Here is a 23,302-nt window from a genome sequence, read left to right as displayed (position 1 = left end):
GTATTGTTCTTATTTTTATTTTGTCTTCTATTTCTAATTCTAATGATAATTATATTACTATACTTGTATTATTATATTTATATTATTATATATAAATAAATTTTATTATAATTAATGTTTTTTTGCGTTTTGGTTTTTATTCTTACTATAATTGACTTTTCAATAGTTGTGGGTTACTCACAAATGAGACTGTGTTTTGTTTACTTAGTTCTGTGTTAGAGAAGTTTAATTGAGTTTAGGATAAAGAAACTATAATGATATTATTCTAAAAAAACTTACAACAAAAACAATAGTTTTAGAAGAAGGTAAAACTAAATGAAGTAACAGTTTAGTAGTTTAATAAGTATCCATTAATGCTCATAGACATGAGATCATTAAAAGTTTTTCAATAAAAAATGTGTAATAATCATTAATCACTGCTGTAAAAATCTGCGACTTATTTTAAGTACTTCACTGCTTTCTTTCTTTCTTATAGCTATCTCATTAGAAATTACAACTTTTATTAGAGAAACTTGCTAATTCAATATACTCACTGAACTTATACATGTAACAGTGAGCGATGATGACAAATGAAATAGAAGAATGATTTTATACATTATGTATAATTTTGCTACACATAGTATATATTATGAAGCTATGTTTTATTTATTAGCTTTCCACAAATAAGAAATAATTAAATTTCACATGCAGTTACTTTTTAAGCCTGTTTGTAGCACAATTCAGTGATAATATATTTATCGGGTACCAGTTCACAAACTTTTTAATGAGAATAGTGTATACAGCTCAAGTTATTACAATAATTTTTACATAATAAGTATTCCACATTTAACCCCTTTAAAGGGTAAACCTTTTATAGAATATATGAGGGTTTGAAAATTCCTTTAGTTTTTAATTGTAACACACGAGACAATAAAAAATTAATATTGCTAAATATTAATATTACTTTATATAGTTATAGTAACTTATATATAAGTTCCGAAATTATAAGCATAATAGCTATAAAGAGTGATAAAAAAGTAGATAAGAGTGTAACAAAAATTTTAAAAACTTCTTTTTATGTTTAAAACATATAATTATACAAATTTTTATGATAGAAATAACAAATAAGCTAATAAGACTTTAATAAATTAAGCAATTTTTTACTTAATATTTAAAAATGACTGTTCTTTTATTCATTATAAATGCAAATAAACATAAATAAATTATATTTAAGACATAATCTCAATTAATATTAATGGGTACATTTGAAAAACTGTACAATTAATCTATATGTTGTTTTATCATTATTATTATTTTTTCGTTCATTAAATATTATTCATATTTAACAGTATCAAAAAATTCAAAATACATTTATTTAAAAAAAAAATAAATTTTATAACCATCAACAAATTTTGTTATTAAAACAGACAAAAAATTTGTTCAAACAATATTTACTAAAAAAATATAGAATACAGTTATAGCTAATTTTCAATTAAAAATATTTTATAAAATTAAACACGCACACACAATATCATATACGCATTTCAACTACTATTATTGTTATCAGTGATTTTTGTATGCAGTGTGATTTATTAAAAATACTACCCCCATTTTTTTTTCATTTAATAATATTTTTTTATAAAAATGTTTAGATTTAAAATTTATTTATTGTTATGATCCATTGTAAATATCAAATTGGTTGCAAAAAAAAAAAATCATTTCAAAAGGTTAATTTGGGAGGTAACTTACAAAAAGGGAATATATTATTATTTGTTTATTATTAAATGTAAAATGGTCTAAATAAAATGTTGACTGGGCGATAATCGTTTTATGACATTACTTTTTGAGATATTAGTATTTAAAGATTTAGAAAAGGTGAGAAGCTAATGGTGTCTGGAGATATTCTATTTTTACCATAACAAATAATTAAGAATTCTTCTACTTATGTACTGTCAACTAAGATTAAAAATAATAATAACCTAAAAAGTAATATTACAATACTCGTATCGGCAACATTTTATTTAGACAATTTTTCATTAAATTGTAAAAATTAATAGTAGGTGTCCATTGAATTTTTGAAAAAAACCTTTATAATCTACTTTTAGAAATATATATTTTTTTAACAAACTCTATGTTTACTGTGTTCTATAAAATAAAATAAAATTTTTATTTGTACATTATTTTATATCATTATTTAACGAAAAATTGGAGGGATAGTATTCATAATAAATCACTCTATATATTTATAGAATCAGTCGAATCCATTTCGACACTGACTTGTACTAATGTTTTTCGTTTTTTTCAACTTAATATTTAAAATTAGTGTAACATTTAAAAATTGTAATGATATTTCATATAGTTGTCATGAAGTTTTAATCATAATAAGTCGTCAGAATTGGAAGATAAATTTGTGTCAGTGCTATTAGTCGATGAAATGGAACCAGGAAAACGTCCCGATTCCGATATTTTACATCACAGTTCAATAGTTTCTGGACCTTTCCATGTTACTCCTAGTCTTATCATGTTGTAAAATTTGATTACGCTTAATAAACTCAGCACCTATGGTAAAAATAAAAAAAAAATACATATAATATTAATACAACAATTTTTGTTCATTATTTTAATATTAAGGTATAAAATTAAAAACCTTTTAAGTTACAAACTATTGTTACTATAATTTTATCAAAGCAAAAATGATAAATAACAGTAATTTTGTCACATAATTGATATATGATGTTACTATTAATGAATAATATATAATATTTTCTTCAATATTATAAACAATTTATTTTAAGTTAGTAAATTTTATCTGAAATTATTTTGTCTTTGTAATTTAGATACCATTGTCTGTTATAAAGCTAATATAACTATTTCAAGAAGTAGTTTTATTTTCTAATAAAAAAGTTGCTTTCAATTTTACAGTGGCAATAAAGTGTAATTTAAGATGGTAATAATAAAGCATATACGTATGCTTGTGACAATAAACAGCTGTATTGTTATTATTTTATTATTAAAAATGTAACTAACACCTGGTTTTTTTCCCGATCCCATTATTACTACCATTAATATTATTAGCGTTGCAATCGTAATAGAGACAATATTATACGAATTCAATATAATATAAATGTACAATAATTTTAAATAAATCTGTCGAACATTTTAATGAACTACAAATTATATAATAATACATCCATAGAAAAAAAAAACTGCAAGAATCTTTAAAAAGTGAAATAACTCATCGTATAAAAAATTCATATAATATGTATTTATTACTAGACCCTATCTAGCTGTACTCCCATAGATTTGCAGCCCCACAAGTTTTGGGCCCTCGTTACGGGTAAATTACGAATGTAGATGTAGTACTTATCTACACAGGTATAATAAGTGTTTTACACAACAATTTTTATACTTAATACTTAAGTATAATTTCATATTTAACGATTTCAAAACATTTCTATAAACATTTAATCTTTAAAATTGTGTATTTAAAATCATTGCCAATAGTTGATGTTGAATCAAAACTTTTATATTAATGTCACATTCTAATGACTAATTTTACTCTTTATATTGAGATAAAATATAGTATAGTTTTAATACCCCGAAAACAGATCGATTAGAAAAACATACCCTCTAATATAAAATCTAAATGTTTTATTGATTTGATAATGTATTGAAGTCAAAAAATAAAAATGTGTATTCAAAATTATTCTTAACATAGAACCAACTAATCATCATTTAGCACCCATTATGCTCAATAATGAAAAAAAAAAACTTTACAATTATTGAAATACAATTTCTAAACACTATGTTATTTGAGTTTTCAGTTAACACAAAATATAAACAAAGTTGAGATGCCAACAACAACACAATATCAAAGTATTATAAAAAGCTAAGTTCATAATAATAACTCAGTCAAAAACCAACAGATTTTAATGAAATTTTTAGAATATCGTTGGAATGTCTATAAGCAAGTATGGTAAAAATTGTATGTTTTTATCAAAGAAAGATGGCGTCAATGAGAATTTTTCTCGAAAAATGTCAAACGTTTTAAACGCTCATGGAGTGTTAAGTATTTGTCTGATTTTTGAAGAATAATGTTGCCGAGTTCTTTCGTAAAAATTTTTTTTTTTGAAAATAGCAGATCGTTAAATAATCATTACAGCAATGGAAATATTTCTTTGTATTATTATATAATACGATTTATTTTAATATTAAATAATACAATATTAAAAAAATATATATAGTGATTCATTATAAAAATTTAAAATATAATCTTCTATCAGGGTTTAAAAACTGTCAATATACATATATATTTCAAATAAATTATCTCAACTAAATAAATATATAACAAATATTTGTACTTGAATTATTATATTAAAAATTATATACATATAATTAATAGCCAAATACCGAATAACGAATTAAACAAGTCTGAAAAAACATTTCTAAAATTCTTTAGGAAGGATAAAAATAAATTATATTAAAATGTGTTATGCGGAACATTGTTTAATAAAAAAATGTCTATATTACTAACTTTATATTATTGATGATGTGTAACATGAAGGATTTTTATCAAGTGAAATAGTAAATAATATTTTCATTTAATTTAAGAATAATATTATATATCAATTTCTGTTAAAAGGCTGTTTGCAGTTAACGACAATTTGACATCATATAGTTTTTAATTTAGGATTGTATATCAAATTCTTTTTTCAGATTTAGTTATTCAACTGCTTAAGTTTTAATAAAAATAATAATACTAGCAGAAAGATTGAAATATCAGTGGCGCGGACATGTGTTTGAACTTTATTTGGATTTTTTTTTTTATTGAAACCAGCCAAAAGAGGGCGTAGCTAACATGATTAGTTTCAAAAAATAGTAATTGTATTGATTTTATTAATTTACTGATCATAATAATTATTAAAAAGTTAAAAAAGAATAGAACAGAACTTAAAGTAAACTCATTTCTATATATTTTCTTCAAATCTATTTTACTAATCTGACTGGACTCGTAACAGATGAGATGTTATTGTCGAAAAAATTCTTATGGTTAACGATATATCAATTATTCTGTATATCATGGAGTACTCTATATTGATCGGCAAGTCAGTACTATGTAGTAGATTGGGTAAAGATCATTACGAAATATATGTATTATCTAAGGACAGAAAGACTCAATATCGTGAAAGTATCCCTATGTGTTGATGTTCTAAGTTTATATCCTACCTTTTAGTAATGCGTATTTAGCCAATGTAACGAATATTAAAGACTGTTTTTTAATAATATTTAACACATAATAATGAGTTCAATTACCAGCCAAGTCTTTATACTGAGAAAAGCTGGATTATCACTGACTTGATGATATTATCTTAAATATAGATAGATATATTCTTATAGTATTATTAATGAAACTTTGTTATTAACAAATACATTTTTTATTCTAAGTAAAAATACCTAAATTTATAGCTTACTTATTAATTAATTGTGGTTCTATTTTCCTTTTTAATATTTATTTAAATTTTATTGTACAATTTTTTTTTATATAATTTTGAATTGTATTTGATGATTTTTTATAAATGAATTTAGATTAAAAAAATCATTAGTATAATTTATCGAAATTTGTGAATAAAGTTCATCGATTTGTCATAAACCACATTGCAATTTCACAAAACATATTTTTAAAATTACATCTAATCAAATTTAAACAAAAGATATTATATATTTACGTACTATACAGAGTGATTTTCTTAACATTAGCCAGTCAATAATTCTCTAAATAATATTTTATTTTTAATAATCTACATTTTAAAAAAAAATGTTGGGGATTTTTTTAGTTACTTAAAATCTACATTTATTTATTATTAGGTAATTTTTCGATACATTCCTTATGCTTTATAAGGTAATCAACTTTGCTTTTTCAAATGGAAACATAATCGTATTTCTCTAAGATTCCAGTTTATCAATAATTCGGACACGAGTTTATGTAATATAATCTAATTTTTACTTATTGTCAAATCTATTATATTGTAATGATACATTCGTCATTTTATTTTCCATCAAAATATTGTTCATCCAATAATTTTATAAGAAAATAAAACTGTTTCATATTTTCCAAGACATCGTATACAATAAACAATCGTTTTTATAACAACGTAGTCTTTAAAAACGACAACAATCTAACCTTATCTAACGGTAAAGCGATAATTGACAATAACCGACGTATATCTAAAAGTAGCACATCATAGACGCTACAAATGGGACTATAAATATAGATATAGTTCTGCTAATTTTACACACATGTATAATCTGGAAAAATCGAACATTTACAGTGATATGTCAAGCAAATGGATAATTTTAAATAAAAAATTTTAATGCTATAGACTAAAAAGAAAACTATCAATTTATCAAACTAAAAATATATTTTTCAATTTGAAAAAACAATAATTGGTAGGTAATTTCCTGTAGCATTTTAAATTTCGTAAAAATTTGAATTTTTTCTGTATTTATTCTACAATATCAAACACTGGTTATGTTATATAAAAATAACATAAGTAAACACCATCTTTTCACACTAAATATGATGCGAGTATGGATTTTTCCATGAAAATTATTAACATTCCAATGATCGGCTTTAGTTCTAATATAAACACGACGAACATTTCCTATTAATTAATAGTTTTATATATAAAGAGATAAAACTACTTATTTTACTTTTCTTCGTCCTTGTCTCAACACGTATTTCAATGTTTAATACCGTAAAATAACACATGAAAATTCAAATTTTCACAAAGTTTAAAATGATACAGAATATTTACTATTTATATTTTTTTACCAAAATTTTTCTTAGAATATACTTTACAAAAAGCTATTTTGGATTTCTTTTTACATTTATTTAAAATTTAAAAATAATTAATATTTTTAATAAAATTAAAAAATATAAATTATTGAGATATAATTATAGACATAAAGTATAACTGTTATTAAAAAAAAATTTGTAAAAAATATTAACTAGATCAAAAGTTTTTTAAGTTGTCAGTGAATACTGGACCCCCGGTATAGTTAAATATGAAAAATATTTTTCCACTAAAAAATCCACAAAGAATTTTCATGTCACATTTTAGAGTTCTAGTATCTTTTTTATTATTAATCCAATCAATTATTTTTCATACTTAGTTATATTTTTTTGCTCTTTTTCTTAATTTTAACGAAAGAGTTAACTAAAATAATGTATTGATATTTTCCTTTGAAAAAATAAATTACTACAATTTTAGTTGTATTTAATAAAGTTGTATTATTTTAAATTCATAGGGAAAAATCCCAGGCAGTATTTCTTCAATTTTGAAAAAAAAAATCTTGATATATCAATAACAAGTATCCTAATGTGTCTATTTCGATGCCCATAATAATAGGTATTTTACAATAAATAAAACAAAAAAATTTACTGCAACTCTTAATTTTGTGCAATAACTTATAAAAATAATATTATATTTATTGCATTTATTGTATTACGAAATTATTAAATAAAAACATTTTTTAACGTAACTAAAGTTAAAAATTAATTAACAATATAAACTGTTCTAACTATAATAATTTAAATACTTGAGATAGAAAATCAGATAATATGATTGAAGATAAAAGATATAAATGATAATATTTTAATAGTTTATTGACATAAAAAGTTATACAAAAGTTATTGACCTTTAATGTGCCTCTGTCATGATGTTTTTTTATAAATTTATTTATTTGATACTTTATGTGATATGATTTATTTCCAATCATTAATTAACTAAATTATAAAGAATTTTAACAACTATATATTAAAAATTTTCTTTGGAAAAAGAACCATGAAAAAAAAAACGGTAGTGTGATGGAGTCGTGGTACAGTATGGGCATAGTATGTAGTATAGCCCAATATGGCATAGTTGGGACAAGTATAGATAGTATAAATTAATTTAAACAGTTTTTATAAACAAATAAAAAGCGTTTTTTTCACTGAAATGAACAAACAAAAAAATTTGTTTTTTTTTTCAAATTGAAATTTACTCCAGTTCTACTGCGTGACGTGGAGCGCCTTTTTTTAAGGCAATGTCGGAAAACCACCGTACCGACGCCATTTTGGATTATTTTTCAATGAAAAAATTATTTTTATACTTCAATATTTGGCCAATACAATACTTAAATAAAATATTATTAAACTATAATAAGCGTATGGGTTATATGTTAGTTATAATTTAATACATTACATTTTGAGCGTCGGCCACAAGGGATAATGAGGGTTGGCCATGTAAGGGTAATGAGTACGTTTAGATAGTGGCATACAAATTAAGTCACCAACCTAATTGGTGAAACATAAGTTAGATCAAAGTAGAGTTTTTAAAAAAAATTAAAAATACATTTTCTAAGTTAATTTGATATTTTTTATAAATAATGATTTTAATAAAATAATATGCTTTTCAGTTTTTTGTGTCATAATTAGCGAAAGTTGCTAAATAAGCAAAATGTTTTTAATAAATAACCATGCCAAACTAAATATTAAATATAGAGATAATTGGAAATTTATAAAATAATTAAAGGGGTAACTGAAGTCCAATGAGTTGTTGACAGTTGACATATACCAAAATCTCGTGTATAGCCATGATGAAATTGGGAATTGATGAATGAAATTATACAAAGTAGTGTAATTAAGATAGTTACCCTTACCATATATACTACAGGAATATAATTTTTGAAGGATAAAGAAACTCAAAAAACTTTAGTCTATTGATATTGGAACACGCAATAAAAAGAAGTTTGCTGTTAAGTTAAATTACGGGGATTTTATAAATGAAAAAAATATACAATTCAAGTCAAAACAAGGCAAAAATTCAAACAGTCGTAAAGCCTCATCTAAAATTAAATGGAACAGAGAAAAAAAAATCAGATAATACTAAAAAACTATTACACCTACAACTTTTATAATTGAGAACGCGATGAACGCCTTGGGTTACCTACCACCAATACGGCAGTATCGCTAAAATACGGGGGGTATACGCCTCAAGTAAGTGATTAGTTCTAAACAGTTAAACTTGTTTTCAAAACATTGGAACACCCTGGAATAGTGTACACTACGTTAACACATTAATTTAATAAAAAGTGGACGTTGTTTTGACATGTCCATATTGTTAGGTACCCAAAATCCTAAATAATAAATAAATATGAACATTATAAGTGGTCTATGAACACACTAGGCATATTATGGGATACATATAAAAAAACCTAGCACATAGGGGTCGCGATACAGTGGTAACGTGCCATAGTTGTATCAAGTATAATGATATCTGACAGTGATTAAAATCACAATAAAAAAAAACGCTTCGATGCAAATCCTTAGATAGTGTTTAATTTTAAAAAATTGGTGGATTATTCCAAAAACTATATGATCTGCTATTTCTTTATTAATATCCAGATTAAGATAAAGTTTGTCGAATGAAATATGTATATAAATACTACTTCTCATGAAAAAATTGTATTGATCCATACATTTTTCAAAAATGTTATAGCATAATAAAGTTAAAAATGTAAAATACAAAATCGAAAATTTTCACACAAAAATAGCATTCGGTAACCATTTTCATCGTGAATACAAGATAAAGTCCGATTTTTTTTTCTATAATAATGTATATTACATTAGCTTTAATTTAAGATATATATAAAAGTGTCAGAGTTTCCGGAACACTTTCAAAAGTTAAGTTGAAAAAGTAAATTTTTTATGAAAAAGTTGTCACTGTAAATCTCCCTTTGTGAGCAGGTAAAGAGTCAAATTTATAAAAAAAATATACCCAATGAAAGGTTAAGACATCATGCATCTATAAAAAACAGTTCCATACATTTTTCAAAAAGTTATAGCATTATAAAGTTAAAAATATAAAAAATAATTTTTTTTTATTAACTTTGATGCCTGTTTTCCGTGAAGACAAAATAAAGTACGACATTTTATTTTTTCATATTAGAGTACATTACATTAACTTAATTTAAGTTATACATAAAAGTATCAGAGTTTCTGTAACACTTTCAAAAGTTAAGTTAAAAAAGTAAATTTTTTGTGAAAAGGTTGTCATTTTGAATCCTTCCCTGTGGGCGGGTAAAGAATCAGATTTATAAAAAAAATATATCGAATGATAGGTAAAGACATCATGCACCTATTAAAAATAATTATATTGATTTGGTTATTTTTAAAAAAGTTATGACAGTTTTAAGTAAAAAAAATTAAAAGAATTTCAAAAATTAGCAATTTTTAAATTTGTAATTTTTTTGAAGGTTCCCCCTATTTGCGGGAAACAAGGGAAATTTTTTTAAAATTTTTGAAAGTTATGTTTTCGACTAGATACAATTTTTGATCTTTTGACGTATAGTTGAAAGAAATTGGTTCAGTAAGAGCTGAGAAAAAGTAGTAACAGACACAAAAAAACACATCATAGTAAAACCAATACCTTCTCAGCTTCGCATCTAAAAATGAAAAAAAATAATTTACAGAAAATGTAGTTCAATGATTTATTCTAAAATCATTTACTATTGAACTGTGAAAATATAATAAATCTATGAGTGGTTGTACAAATAGACATTGAAATCAGTTATTTGATAGAGACTGACAACATAAGACATAAGAGATGTAGCGGTATTGTCAGATTACAAATATAAATAATTTTATCAATTCGAAAATCAAAATAAATAGATAAATAACATAAAGACAATTAGGTTTATAATGAATTGGTCCTGAAACTTTTTAAAAATGAAATTTAATGTTGAACACTATTATATATAAAGTTGATACCATTCAAAAGAGACCTCAGCCACATTAAGAATAATGTATAATTTATTACTATTTATTTACTATGGATTGGTTGGATCGCAAAAATAAACTAAAATTCCATTGTGGTAACCAACGATACTCTTCATTAAATTAGAATAAATAATATTAATCGCCCAAGAATAACATACTCTAATTGCTTATTAATTATCCCTTATATATTATTGAGAAAATAGTTACAATCGTTAAACACAACGAAATTCTGTCCTTGCTTACAAAATTTTCTTTATTAGAATTTGGGAAGTTATTTTCATTTTTAAACACAGGGGGGAGGAATGCGGTTGAGAAATGTACAACGATAAAAATAACAGAATCCTTTAATTATATTTAAAAATGTTAATAGCTTCCGAAATAATGGATATAATTGTAAGTTATTTAAATATGTATAAGAAATTAATAGTTGATAAATCAAGAAATATATACAACAAAAACAAATCGAAATTGTATTTATTTTGCGAGTAATTGAGTTGCTTATCATAAATCGATCACTCTTTATAGTTAACAATTTTTATAATAGACATATAATTATGTAAAAGATGATTGATAACCTATTTCTTACGCAAAATCATGCGAATCAATTAATAGATATACAAATTAATTTTTGGGGGCATTTTCCTCACCATTGATATTTTTTCAAATTTTAAGGGTAATTACTACTAATTATTTAATTAGATAAGATTTGTAATTTTTTGACCTATTGTATATTATAGAAAAATCTGCTCAGTGATAGTTGAGGAGTAAGAAATTAAATACGATCTAATGTTTATGATTTTTACTTCAATCTTTTTTAATTCTTAAAATATTTATAATTATCATAGATATTCTTAATGAGAATTTTTACAGTTTTTAATGTTTATTAAATATATAGTTGTACAGATATCATCATCATTTATTATAATTTTTGATTAGCTGTTGTAATTGTAATGGAGTATGTTTTTTTATAAATTTATAATGAACTTACTAAAAATAATAAAGTTAAAAATCCATTAATATTTTAAGTAGAATTAAAATATTGTAAAACACATTTTATTACTATATGGGGTATGATGTATAACAAAATTTCCAAAATATTCAAAAAACTGAAAAAGTTTATCAAACAACAAAATAATGTTAATATAGACTTTCTTAGTAATATAGATATTATTTTTACGTAGTTTGGAAAATTTCGCTATGGTCACTTGTGAGTTTTGGTTCTAGTCTACTCACAAGTATTGAGACCATAAAAACATAATTTACATCAAAATAGTTAAAGTTTATGATCAATAATTTGTAATTTTTTGGACCAAAAACGTATCAACCAAAAAATAATAATGACTGTTCAAGTATTTTATTTAATTATTTTTCTTGAATTTAGTTTTTGAACGGTGTAACTGTAAAGGTACTTAAACTAAAGTTATAACTTCTAACTCTAAGAGCTTCATTATTATGAGACTAAATTCTATAAAAAAAAAAAAAAATAGATAATACAGTAAAAATAAGCAAAATGTTTGGTTGATATATTCTATTTATCCTACTATGACGAATTTTTTTGAGGTAAACTCTTTTTAAACATATGTCAATATGTAAACACCTTATTAGTTTTAATAAATTTATTTATTTATTTTTATTTCTATAATAAATTTAATTAATTGTTTTTTATTTTGATAAATTACACGTTTAATTAAATGGAGTTGGAAAAAGAATAAACATGAAATAATAGTGTTATGTATATCAAACACAAAATATCTCAATGGTGTCGTAATGATGACCTTATAAGATAAAATTTATGCAAAGAGAAATTGATAACTATTTTATATTTATTTCAATATAAACTTCATAATATTTACCCTGCTACATAGAAACATGAGTTAGGAAGAATAGTTGACATTTTTAAAATGCTTAATAACTATGAATAATCATTAAGTAAAGAAGTTGAAAATATTTATAAATCATAAAATAATTTTCAGCCCAATAAAAAAATTAAAACTGCAAAAACATATATTTGTCACGTTAAATTTTTTTAAATTTATTTTATTTTATGAAATATTATGGCTCAAAAATTAAAATTTTATAAAATAAATGATATTAACATAAAATAATAATATTGTATACAATATATATATTTTTTAAATACTGTGCTTTATCTTTATCTCTAGCTATATACTATTGTTAATTATTTTGCGTTTACTATTTAGTAGACTATTTAGTCGTTAAACCTTTTAGTCTAACGGGTTTAAATTGGTTGGATTTTGGCTACATTTCCTTTCTTTGGGGGTTTGTGTTATAAGACTTCCATCCAATGAGAGTTCTAAGAAGGCTTGAATTAGCTTAAATTTTTTACGTTAGTATAATTTTGAAATATATTTTTAAATTTATAAATTTAAAGGTTTGTTTTTTATTTTCGGTGCTGTTAGATTTAACTGATGTGAAATCAGGTTCTATTGATGTTTGAATTATTAAAAGCATAGTAAAAGCTGAGAATTTTCAGGGGCAGACAAAAAAAAATACATACCATCTTAAATCAAATACATTGTTTGCTTCGTATCGAAGCTAAAACATCAATGATAAGAGTAAAGATAAAAGCAAGAATTTTAAAATAAGCTAATAAAAAAAAATCAAATTTTGAGTGTGCCCATATTTACAATATACACCAACAGAGTTAGCATTGAATTGCAAAATACTTATGTATTTTATTTAATTTGGGTGACGGGAAAAAGCTGATTAATAATTTATAATCTCTTGCGATTACACTTAGGACTCTTTGAGCAATTTAACCACAACAGAATTAAAACGACTTAATCATGTTTCTATAAAGCATCCACTGTCTTATATCAACTATATCGTGATGTGTTTCATTATCTAAACTTGTATTTACTAAATTCAAGTTGTAAAATCTCGTGGCAAAATTCGGTATAAAACTTAACGACAAAATCATTTTACAGTTACGCCAATGGCAATTACTGTTTAATAGATTCTATTGTTTCACTAATAATTTTAAAGTCGCCAATTGCTTTTTCTTCACTGAATATCTGACAAAATAAAGAAATATCGCTTTTGTGTTATAAAAAATAAATATATATGACGTTAACACAATCTTATCGTTTTTGCCGTAGGAATGCCTTAAATTAATCCGTCAGCCATTGGCTCAAAAGGAAACGTTTTTGTCATATATTGTAATAAATACAACATACAACTTTTTATACCGGTTATACAAATGACACAAACTATGATAGAAAAGTGTTTTTTCAATATAAAGTTTTGGATCCAATATAGGTATTATTTTAATGCTTGTTTAATATTTATTATTATTCCTTTTTATAGTCGTATATTTACAGATATAATTTTGTTCATACCCTTCACTTATGGTTATTGTGCCGTTGTTTCGAAAAATATATTTTCATGTCATGAAGAGTTTATAAAATTTATTACAATAAATAATTATTGTTCATTACGGTATACAGATTATAAACTTAAATTTGCCCTTTGGAATTGGCAAATCACTATATCCATAAGAACAGTATACAGGTTTACAGTTAAAAGTTAACAGCCATTAAACTCAAAGTAGTTTTTATGTTTTTAACATTTCAATTTGTTTCTTTTTGCTGTTCACACAATTCAAAAATTGGTCATTGGACTTATTGAATATAAAAAATGAATTGCCTTTAAAATTTCAATAATACTGAGTAGTAATGTAGTGAGATCAAACATTTTTTTAGAATTGAAAATGAAAATGAAATAAATTATTTTAATATAGATGATAAACACCACACAGGGTGAAACTAAATTAAGATGAGCTGCAATTTCTGCTATGAGTAGCATAAAAATAGATTTGTATATTTTTGACGTTGCTGAATTTAATTTAACTTTAATTTTTTAATATCTATCTTTTCAGAAGGTTTATTTGGTCATTTTTTGTTCATTTTTAATGTAATATATCAAAACATATGTTTTTAGGTACTCAATCCGAATTTGACAATATTTTAATACTCCCCTTTTTAAGATTGATCATTGGGATCTTTTATCAATTATAGTTAATTTTTATTTAATTTATCAGAATATATGATTTGAAGTCGTGACTACAAATCACGATTTTACAAAAAAAACATAGTAATATCAAATTCAATTTTAGTTGGATAAAAGTTTTTTTTTCAATAATTTTTATGAATAAAATGATTTTTAAATTTAGCAACACCGAAAATACATTTTAAGTTTATATTTGGGGAAAAGTGTAACGGGTAAGCGAATCTAGAGATTTGAGCGCCTCTCTTTTCAAGAATAGGAATGATAAACGTAAAGCTAGCAGCCCCATATCATAAAATACACAAAACGTTAAGAAACAACAAGACATGTCTAGGATTTGGAAGAAAACTGGATAATAACTGAAATTGGGAGATGGCACCAAATTGAGTCTTGGAATATCTGGGTACGTTACAATGAATATTAAATGCTATTCAAAAATACAATGTTGCTATAGTCGCTACACAAGAGATACATTGGAATGGAGAAGGCAACATAAAAAAGAATTATGAAACAATTTTCTATAGTAACAGAAACGGATAGTTTAAAAATTGAGTAGGATTCTTAATAAATAAAAGTATTCTACTATATGTAAAAACATTCAACGGGAAATATTATGAATATAATGAGAACTTGTATATGGTATTCATCGATTACAAACAGACTTAGGATAGTATAAACAGAATAGAGCTATGGAAAGCTATGACTAATTTTGGTTTACCAAAGAAATACATTGATCTGGTCATACTGCACAGTTCCAATGCACATTGGAAAGACAATATCTAGACTAAAATTTCTATAAAAAAAGGTGTTAAGAAACATTTTTGGCCCGATATACCATACAGAGCTAAAAACGTTTAAAAGATGAAAGGATCATAACTTGTACAGTTTGTATGACAAACCAACATTTTATCAAATTAAAAGTTAATAAATAAAAAAGAATGGCTTGGACACGTATGAAAAGTCGATAATAATATCACAAATAAAACTAATTGAAAACATTCATTCTAAAATACTAATAGGTAGACCTCATACAAGATAGATAGATGTTGTTGAGAAAGATATCAAAATGTTAGAAATAAATGTGTCAGTTGACCTGGAATTTAAATGGTAAAGATGGAGAAAATTGCTTATGGGAACTCAGGTTCTATATGAACTGTAAAGATAAAACAAGAAGAAAAATAAATTTAGTAGTCAACCAGAGTGTATTTAAAATACCAAATAACTAACAATATTTAATATTTAAAGAATGATATATTCCTCAAAACATGCATTTACTGCCATAAATTCTGAAAACTTTAAAAATCTTAATGCTTTTAAAACTTTATATTGTGTTAGATAAAATAAATAATTATTACGGTTCAATACATTTACAGCGCAATACAGATTATATGAAAAATTTTCAGTAATGAAATATACTTAAAAACTATTATTAAAAAAAATATCGATGCATGACGTGTCAACTTATGACAGATAAAAGTTAATAGACTAAACACAATATATTTAATAACCAGTTTATGTGTTTTTTAGAAGTCTACTATCTCCTACTATTTTTTATAGGTATAAATAATAAAAGATTCAAATGAGTTTTTCTATAGTAAGATATTGATAGGTTATTATTTTAAAATTTGTTTTAACTCTAAATTCATTAACACCAATTCAAAGCCTATAAAATTATCTTGAAAATATGTATCGAAACATATGATAAATATTTAATTTATAATTTTTAACAAATATTAAAAATATTCAAACATAAATGTGTAATGGTACAGTTTAGATGAAATGTTGTAAATGTACTATTATTGTATTATTACTCGTATTATTGTATAATATGCCACAACATCGTGTGGGACTTTTGCATTCGCGTTATGTGGTGGCGGCGCTGGAAAAATGTTGTCATGCCTAACAAAGTGATAAGAAGATAAAATGGTTGGTTACGTTTTAAAAGAAATGAAATACGAAATGATATCTGTTTATTAAAAATGAACACATTGTTTTTTTCTCTTTCTCTCTAAATAAAAACTAACAAGTAACAATAAGAATTTCATGATGAATTAAATGGAAATATCAACAAACTATGTTTGAGAGAACAGCGAATAAATACGCACGATTATCAACTATATTTGAACTCCTACATCAATGAACACTGCATCACCAATACAACTGAAATTAAGGTTAGAAATATAACGACCACTAATCGTACACATACTAAATAGTACATAGAAATGAATATGTTTATTTTTGTATATTTTAATATTTATATAAATTTTAAATTGTTGTTTAATACAGAAACGAATAAATACTTCTAATGTTAACGAATTGTAATCAAAACTAATTTTTAATTTGTAAAATAAATTAAATACCATTTCAAATGTTTACTAAAATGATAAAATAATTGATGTTCAATATATTACTGTTTTACAATTAAACCAACATAAAATATTAAAGATTTCATAATTTTTACATCATTTGATGATGGTCCATTTTTGATTTTTTTTCTGCTTCCAGGTAGAATTAAATTTGGTCTCATTGAGGCTTCGTATTTGATTAAGTTTATAAATGCATATTTTTTAATTTGAATTCTGTTTTCTTTCAAATTTAAATTTTCAAGATTAAAGATTCTACAAAAAATTGTTATATTCGTAAAAAGTACTCTCATTGACCCTTAGTGTGCTTAGTGATTCAAAACTACAAAAAATATGTAAAACCATTAAAAAGTTTTAGTTGTTAGTTCAAAGTTTTTAGAATTGCTCAATATATTTTCTTTTCTTTTTAAGTTCTTTTTACTTTTTAAATAAAAATACTTTCGTCTTTCACGCATTGTTATCAATTCAACAAGAAAATTTTATTTGATCAAAGTTTTTTCGTAACAAAAATAGGTAATATTTTTTATTTAAAATAATTTTGTTATTGGTAAAGGTTTGTGTAAATGAAATTTCTTGAGATTTTTTTTACATGCGATGCAAATTTTCTATGTAATAAGTTTATTAAAAAAAAAAGAAGTACTTACGTTCAAAATAGCTCGTATCAGATAAAATATTACTTCAATTTTGCAAAATGAGTCGAATTGCTAAAAAAAAGTATTGTTTTTTTAGTATGTTCCTTGATAATGTATTTATATGAACAAATATTTTGATTAATTTTATTAACTATTTCGAAAATGATAAAAATATCATATCTTATAATTTAATTTTAATTTTATCTAACTAAAAAAATTAAGTAATATTTCTTGTGGTTGATATTATAATAGATAGCTTACTTTATTCACGTGGTCTCTTAGGACGTTTGAGTAAACAACTGCTACAGCTTCGAGTGCCATGAAAGTGATAAGACCTACAATCCATGGTACAATTAATGATACTCGTTCCTATAATATAATAATAAACATTTTCAATATAATAATCAAATATCATTTGAATATTATTCGAATTTTTTGTTTATAAAAATTTTAATATTATGAATAGTAACACAATTAATTTTATAATTTAGTATTATAAAGAAAATAACTTAATAAGTAAAGGTTTGTCTTATAATCATACTTGGTTAGAATACTTTTATTCATGCTCCTAATCACAAAACAAGGAAACTAAATATTTTTTATTGACAACTAAATTTATCCTAAAATAATAATTATTTTGAAAAAATATTTTCTATTTTATTTAGTATTACTTAAATCCTGCTGATCACCTAAGTATCCATATAACTCTAAATTCAAAATATTAAATTGATGTTTCGACTTTCTTTTAAGAATAGCTATATTTTTATATGCTATATATATCATTAAATTGCCAAGTATCATGTCTTATATAAATAAAGAGAACCATTACATTGGCCCATGTGATATCTTATGAGCCGACGAACTAATAAATTTTGTTAAAAGAACACATTGTGAGTTACCTCTCCACGGGGCTTTCTAAATGCCATTATCAAAATATCACACTATTATAGGGGTATGTATACTTTGACCGTACATAATCTGTGTAAAACAAAACCTATTATTACTGTAATTTATTACATAGTAGGTCGTAAAGTGATGCATGTTCAAGTATGTTACTTTAGATTAAGTACAAAATACATTAAAATTCAAAAGATAACTATAAGCACTGATATAATAATGTTTAGGGACGTTAAGATACACTTATCAGCTTGTTATTTTCTTAATACACGATATTATAAGGTCAATAAATTACAAATAATGGTATTATTTCACAAAAAATATTTTATTTTAAGAAATTACATAAAAAGTTAGAACTAAAAAAAAAATTTTAATTCAATTTTTGTTCAAGTCTTAAAACATTTAATGACCTCATATAAATTTCGAGTATGTCTTAACTTATTTAGATGTTACATATTAAATGCTAATTAGCCAAAATAAAACAGTTCTTTTTAATTATATTAATTAATCACATAATATAACATATTTTAGTATGACGGCAATATATATTTTTAATTTATTAATACTAGTTATCGTAAATTTACATAGTATTAGTTCATATTTAATGAAATGCAATCAATTTTTATTTTTTATTGTAAGAATTCAACTAAATTAAGGATATGCATACTATAATTATTCATTTTCATGGTTTCATATTATGAAAACTTATATCATATTGTTTTATAAGAAAACAAATGTAAATTTTTTGTAGATTATGTTTAATATTTTTGATTTATAAAATGTTTTATAGGATTTTAATACAGTTTAATATATATTTAAATTACTAATTATAATTTTTAATTTATTTTATATTTATTAAACTTTTAATAGTTAGTTTAGCTGCAAACATAACAATCTAATTATAGGTTTAACTATAAAAGGTGCGATAAAATTTTTTTAATGATATTTACAAAGATTCTAATAGTATTAATATTTTGGTTCACATTAGCAAACTTAAGAAAATTAACTAATTAAAAATGTTTGATTTAACGAAGTTCTATGTATAAATATATTAAAATACCGTCAAAGTTACTACTTTAGTTTTATTAAATAAAATAAATAGTGGAAAATATTCAAAAGGGCTAAAAAGTAGATGTTTAGACATGTTTACAAATGTCATCACAAAAAATAAATAATTATTCATTTTAGTCATTCATGGATATCTTTAAAGGAAATATCATAAAATAGTAGTTATAGATTATATAATTAAACTTATTTAATTGCTATAAATAAAACTCACATTATTATTATTTAAATTTCAGTTTTTTTATTTAATCAATTGGATATCAATTGAATTAATTGACCAAAATTAATAGCATATTACCACCTTAGATTAAATTAATTAATGCAATGTTAGTTACTACAAGACTATATATTGGTTCAACATTTAAAATATAATATATGTAGGTGATATTTACTTTAACAATTCCAAGAATGAGTACGACACTAGTGGCGAAGATGAACAAATTAGTTCCTATTACAGCAGAGTAAGCTATTTGAACACCTGTTAACAGACCCATACATTATTTGGTATATTAGACTATTACAAGTATTTTATTAGGCTGATATATGCTAATTGAAACATGGTTATTCTCACATATTATCATTAATTAAATATTTGCACTATATTTAACTGCGAGAAAATATTCATTTCATCATTTATCATGATTTCTAAGTTTTTTTTTATAAATTGAATATCTTGATTCAATTTATTATAAAATTAATGTAAATGATAGAAATTCGGTAAAAATAATAATCAATACCACCGCGATATGGTAAAAACTATATTCAGATTTGTTTTTTTAAGATTCCCGTTTTTCTCAATTTATCAATCATAAAGTATTTTTTACGTTTATTTCTTATACCTTATAAGGGTGACAACTTAATTTTTTTAAATCAAAAGATTAATAATTAACTATTTTTAACTCAATTAGTTAATGATCTAATTGAGAAAATTACCAGTTGATAACTTTTGGACCAGTATTTCGGAAGTTACTGACATTTTTATACCTTGGTTGGAGGAAAAGTACGGTCAGGAAATATGTATTGATAAAAATAATAGCACCCGTATCTCATATACGGTGTATATTTTAAAATGTTAATAATTTTCAAAATTCTGGTTCAAAAGTTATTATCGACCTATCATTAAATAAGTTTTCAGGGTCAATATTTTTAACTAGATTAAAATTTCGTTTTTTTGATGTACTAATAACTAAATATGGTTTAGCGAGAACTGAGAAATTTGAGGTAATGCGCTGTTCTATTTTGTCATATAATTATTTTCCCCCGTATACGTTATAAAAATAATACTTAAAAATTACTTAAAACATATTAAAATCATTCAACTTAGGTTAAATTAAATTTTTTTTTTTGAGAGAAGGACTTTGTTCTTTTTTTTTTAAAAACAGGGAATAAAGCGAATTCTTTTATGAAAGTAATTTTGACAACGCTGATTACAGCCAACGTAATTATTATATTGAATGTGTAATCTTGTTTATAATTTATGTATGTTATTAAATATTGAATATGAATGATAATTTAGACAGTAAAAAACAAACTAAGTTAATAAAAATTTTAAACATTTTTGGAGTTAATTTAAGCAAATCGAATAGTAAAAATAATTTATTTTTGCAGACATATAAGGCATCCAACTGCCACATACGTAATAATAATATTAAAATAAAATTTGACAATAACTTTATAAATTACCATAAAAAACGTCTTGTAGATGAGTAGAATTTTTCACATTTGTACTTATCATCCAACTGTATATTAAAACAACCAGTACAGAGACATTCTGAAATCAAAATATTTAAAAAATTAATAAATTATACTCGTACTAATAATAATGTATAGTACAACTCTTTTAATGTAGATAGATTACTTATATATTCACAAATAAATATTAATTATCCATAATATATTAAAATTTTCTGAAAATCAACTTTAAACAATGAAGAGTAGTGTAGAGAATAAAATTATATGAATAATAGAAAAAAAAAATAACTTTTATCTGTTACTCAACAAAATAACTATTTTTAAATAGATATATGCTTAAAAATCTTATTTTTATGCTGGTGATCTGGATCAATAAAAGACTCTGAGTTGAATTCTTTATCTTTGAGTGGAATTATGAACATGACAAGACAATGAAATAGTGAATGTAAGACAGCGTTGAATATTTATAAATATCTGTGGCGTAAGAACAAAAAATATAAACAATTTCATAAATGGCCAAATCATTGACAAACGACATAAATAATATTTAAATGAATAGTGGTAAGGTTTAACTGAGGTATTGATGGTATATGTAATGAAAAACTGTATATGTTGTATTAATCGAATAAATGGCGATTGAAGTCACGAGAGAAAAGAATACTTAAGCATGTAAAGGCGATTCAGAAATGTATTGACGGATATCTGTCTTTAAAGAAACAATGGTTGTCGACCGAACAGTTCGCCACGACCCGAGGTAGGTTAAGGAAGGTGGGAGCACCGGGTGTTGGACACTACCATTCTAATAAACTGTGCAACAAATAATAAGATTCAATGAAATCAATTTTTAGCTTCGATGCGAAGCTGAGAAGGTATTGGTTTTACTATGATGTGTTTTTTTTGTGTCTGTTACCACTTTTTCTCAGCTCTCACCAAACCGATTTCTTTCAACGATACGTCAAAAGATCACAAATCGTATCTAGTCGAAGACATTACTCTCAAAAATTGAAAAAATTCCCTTGTTCCCCGTAAATGGGGGAAACCTCAAAAAAAATTACAAATTTAAAAATTGCTAATTTTTGAAATTCTTTTAATTTTTTTTACTTAAAACTGTCATAACTTTTTTAAAAATAACCAAATCAATATAATTATTTTTAATAGGTGCATGATGTCTTTACCTATCATTCGATATATTTTTTTTATAAATCTGATTCTTTACCCGCCCACAGGGAAGGATTCAAAATGACAACTTTTTCACAAAAAAATTACTTTTTCAACTTAACTTTTGAAAGTGTTCCAGAAAGTCTGACACTTTTACATATATCTTAAATTAAATCTAATATAATGTACTTTATTATAAAAAAAAAAAAATTTTTCGGACTTTATTTTGTCTTCACAGTGAAAATGGCTACCGAATGCTATTTTTGTGTTTAAAATAAAGATAAAGCATAGACGTTGTAGCTAAATTGTTGGTAAGTGGCTTTATCTACTTGGTTAACTTTTTGTATTGCAATAAAGGAATTGGTCACTTAAGATAAGTTTATTTTATTAGGTTTTATATTTGAAACTTGTTAACCAGTGACTTTGAATATTTCCAAAATAATTGCTGAAGCCAGGTATTTAGAAATAGATGATTATTATTACAAGAGTCGCAAATTTATCCATTTAAAAAAGTTTATTTCAATCTTACCGAGTAAATAATAAATTATTGGAGTTTCATTTTGGAATTTACATTAATTAGGAGTTTTGTTATGAGGAATGAAATAAATCACTCCACCTTTAGAACAAAGATGTTATTATTATCATTTAGTTTATTGATAAACAGCTCATAA

General features: G+C 23.7%; 1 protein-coding gene across 4 annotated transcripts in view; it reads right to left on the bottom strand.

Moving 5' to 3' along the window:
* Nucleotides 1-1,444: 1,444 nt before the first annotated feature.
* Nucleotides 1,445-23,302, bottom strand: part of LOC126894569 (uncharacterized) — a 91,725-nt gene continuing 69,867 nt past the window's right edge. For 3 of the 4 annotated variants that reach the window (XM_050665686.1, XM_050665687.1, XM_050665688.1), the window contains 5 exons: nt 21,465-21,552; nt 20,174-20,259; nt 18,081-18,188; nt 17,832-17,891; nt 1,445-2,538 (listed from right to left, as the gene is read on the bottom strand). In XM_050665686.1, coding sequence (XP_050521643.1) covers nt 2,452-2,538; nt 17,832-17,891; nt 18,081-18,188; nt 20,174-20,259; nt 21,465-21,552 — 429 coding nt within the window. In that variant the 3' untranslated portion in view covers nt 1,445-2,451. Of the gene's footprint in view, nt 2,539-17,212; nt 17,510-17,831; nt 17,892-18,080; nt 18,189-20,173; nt 20,260-21,464; nt 21,553-23,302 lie in introns of those variants that run through there. The other variant, XM_050665689.1, reaches the window with a different exon arrangement.

Source organism: Daktulosphaira vitifoliae, unplaced genomic scaffold (genome assembly GCF_025091365.1).
Source record: "Daktulosphaira vitifoliae isolate Bord-2020 unplaced genomic scaffold, ASM2509136v1 Scaffold_1, whole genome shotgun sequence".
NCBI lineage: Eukaryota > Metazoa > Arthropoda > Insecta > Hemiptera > Phylloxeridae > Daktulosphaira > Daktulosphaira vitifoliae.
Note: the sequence above shows the minus strand (reverse complement) of the source record. Positions and strands in the feature narration are given on the sequence as shown.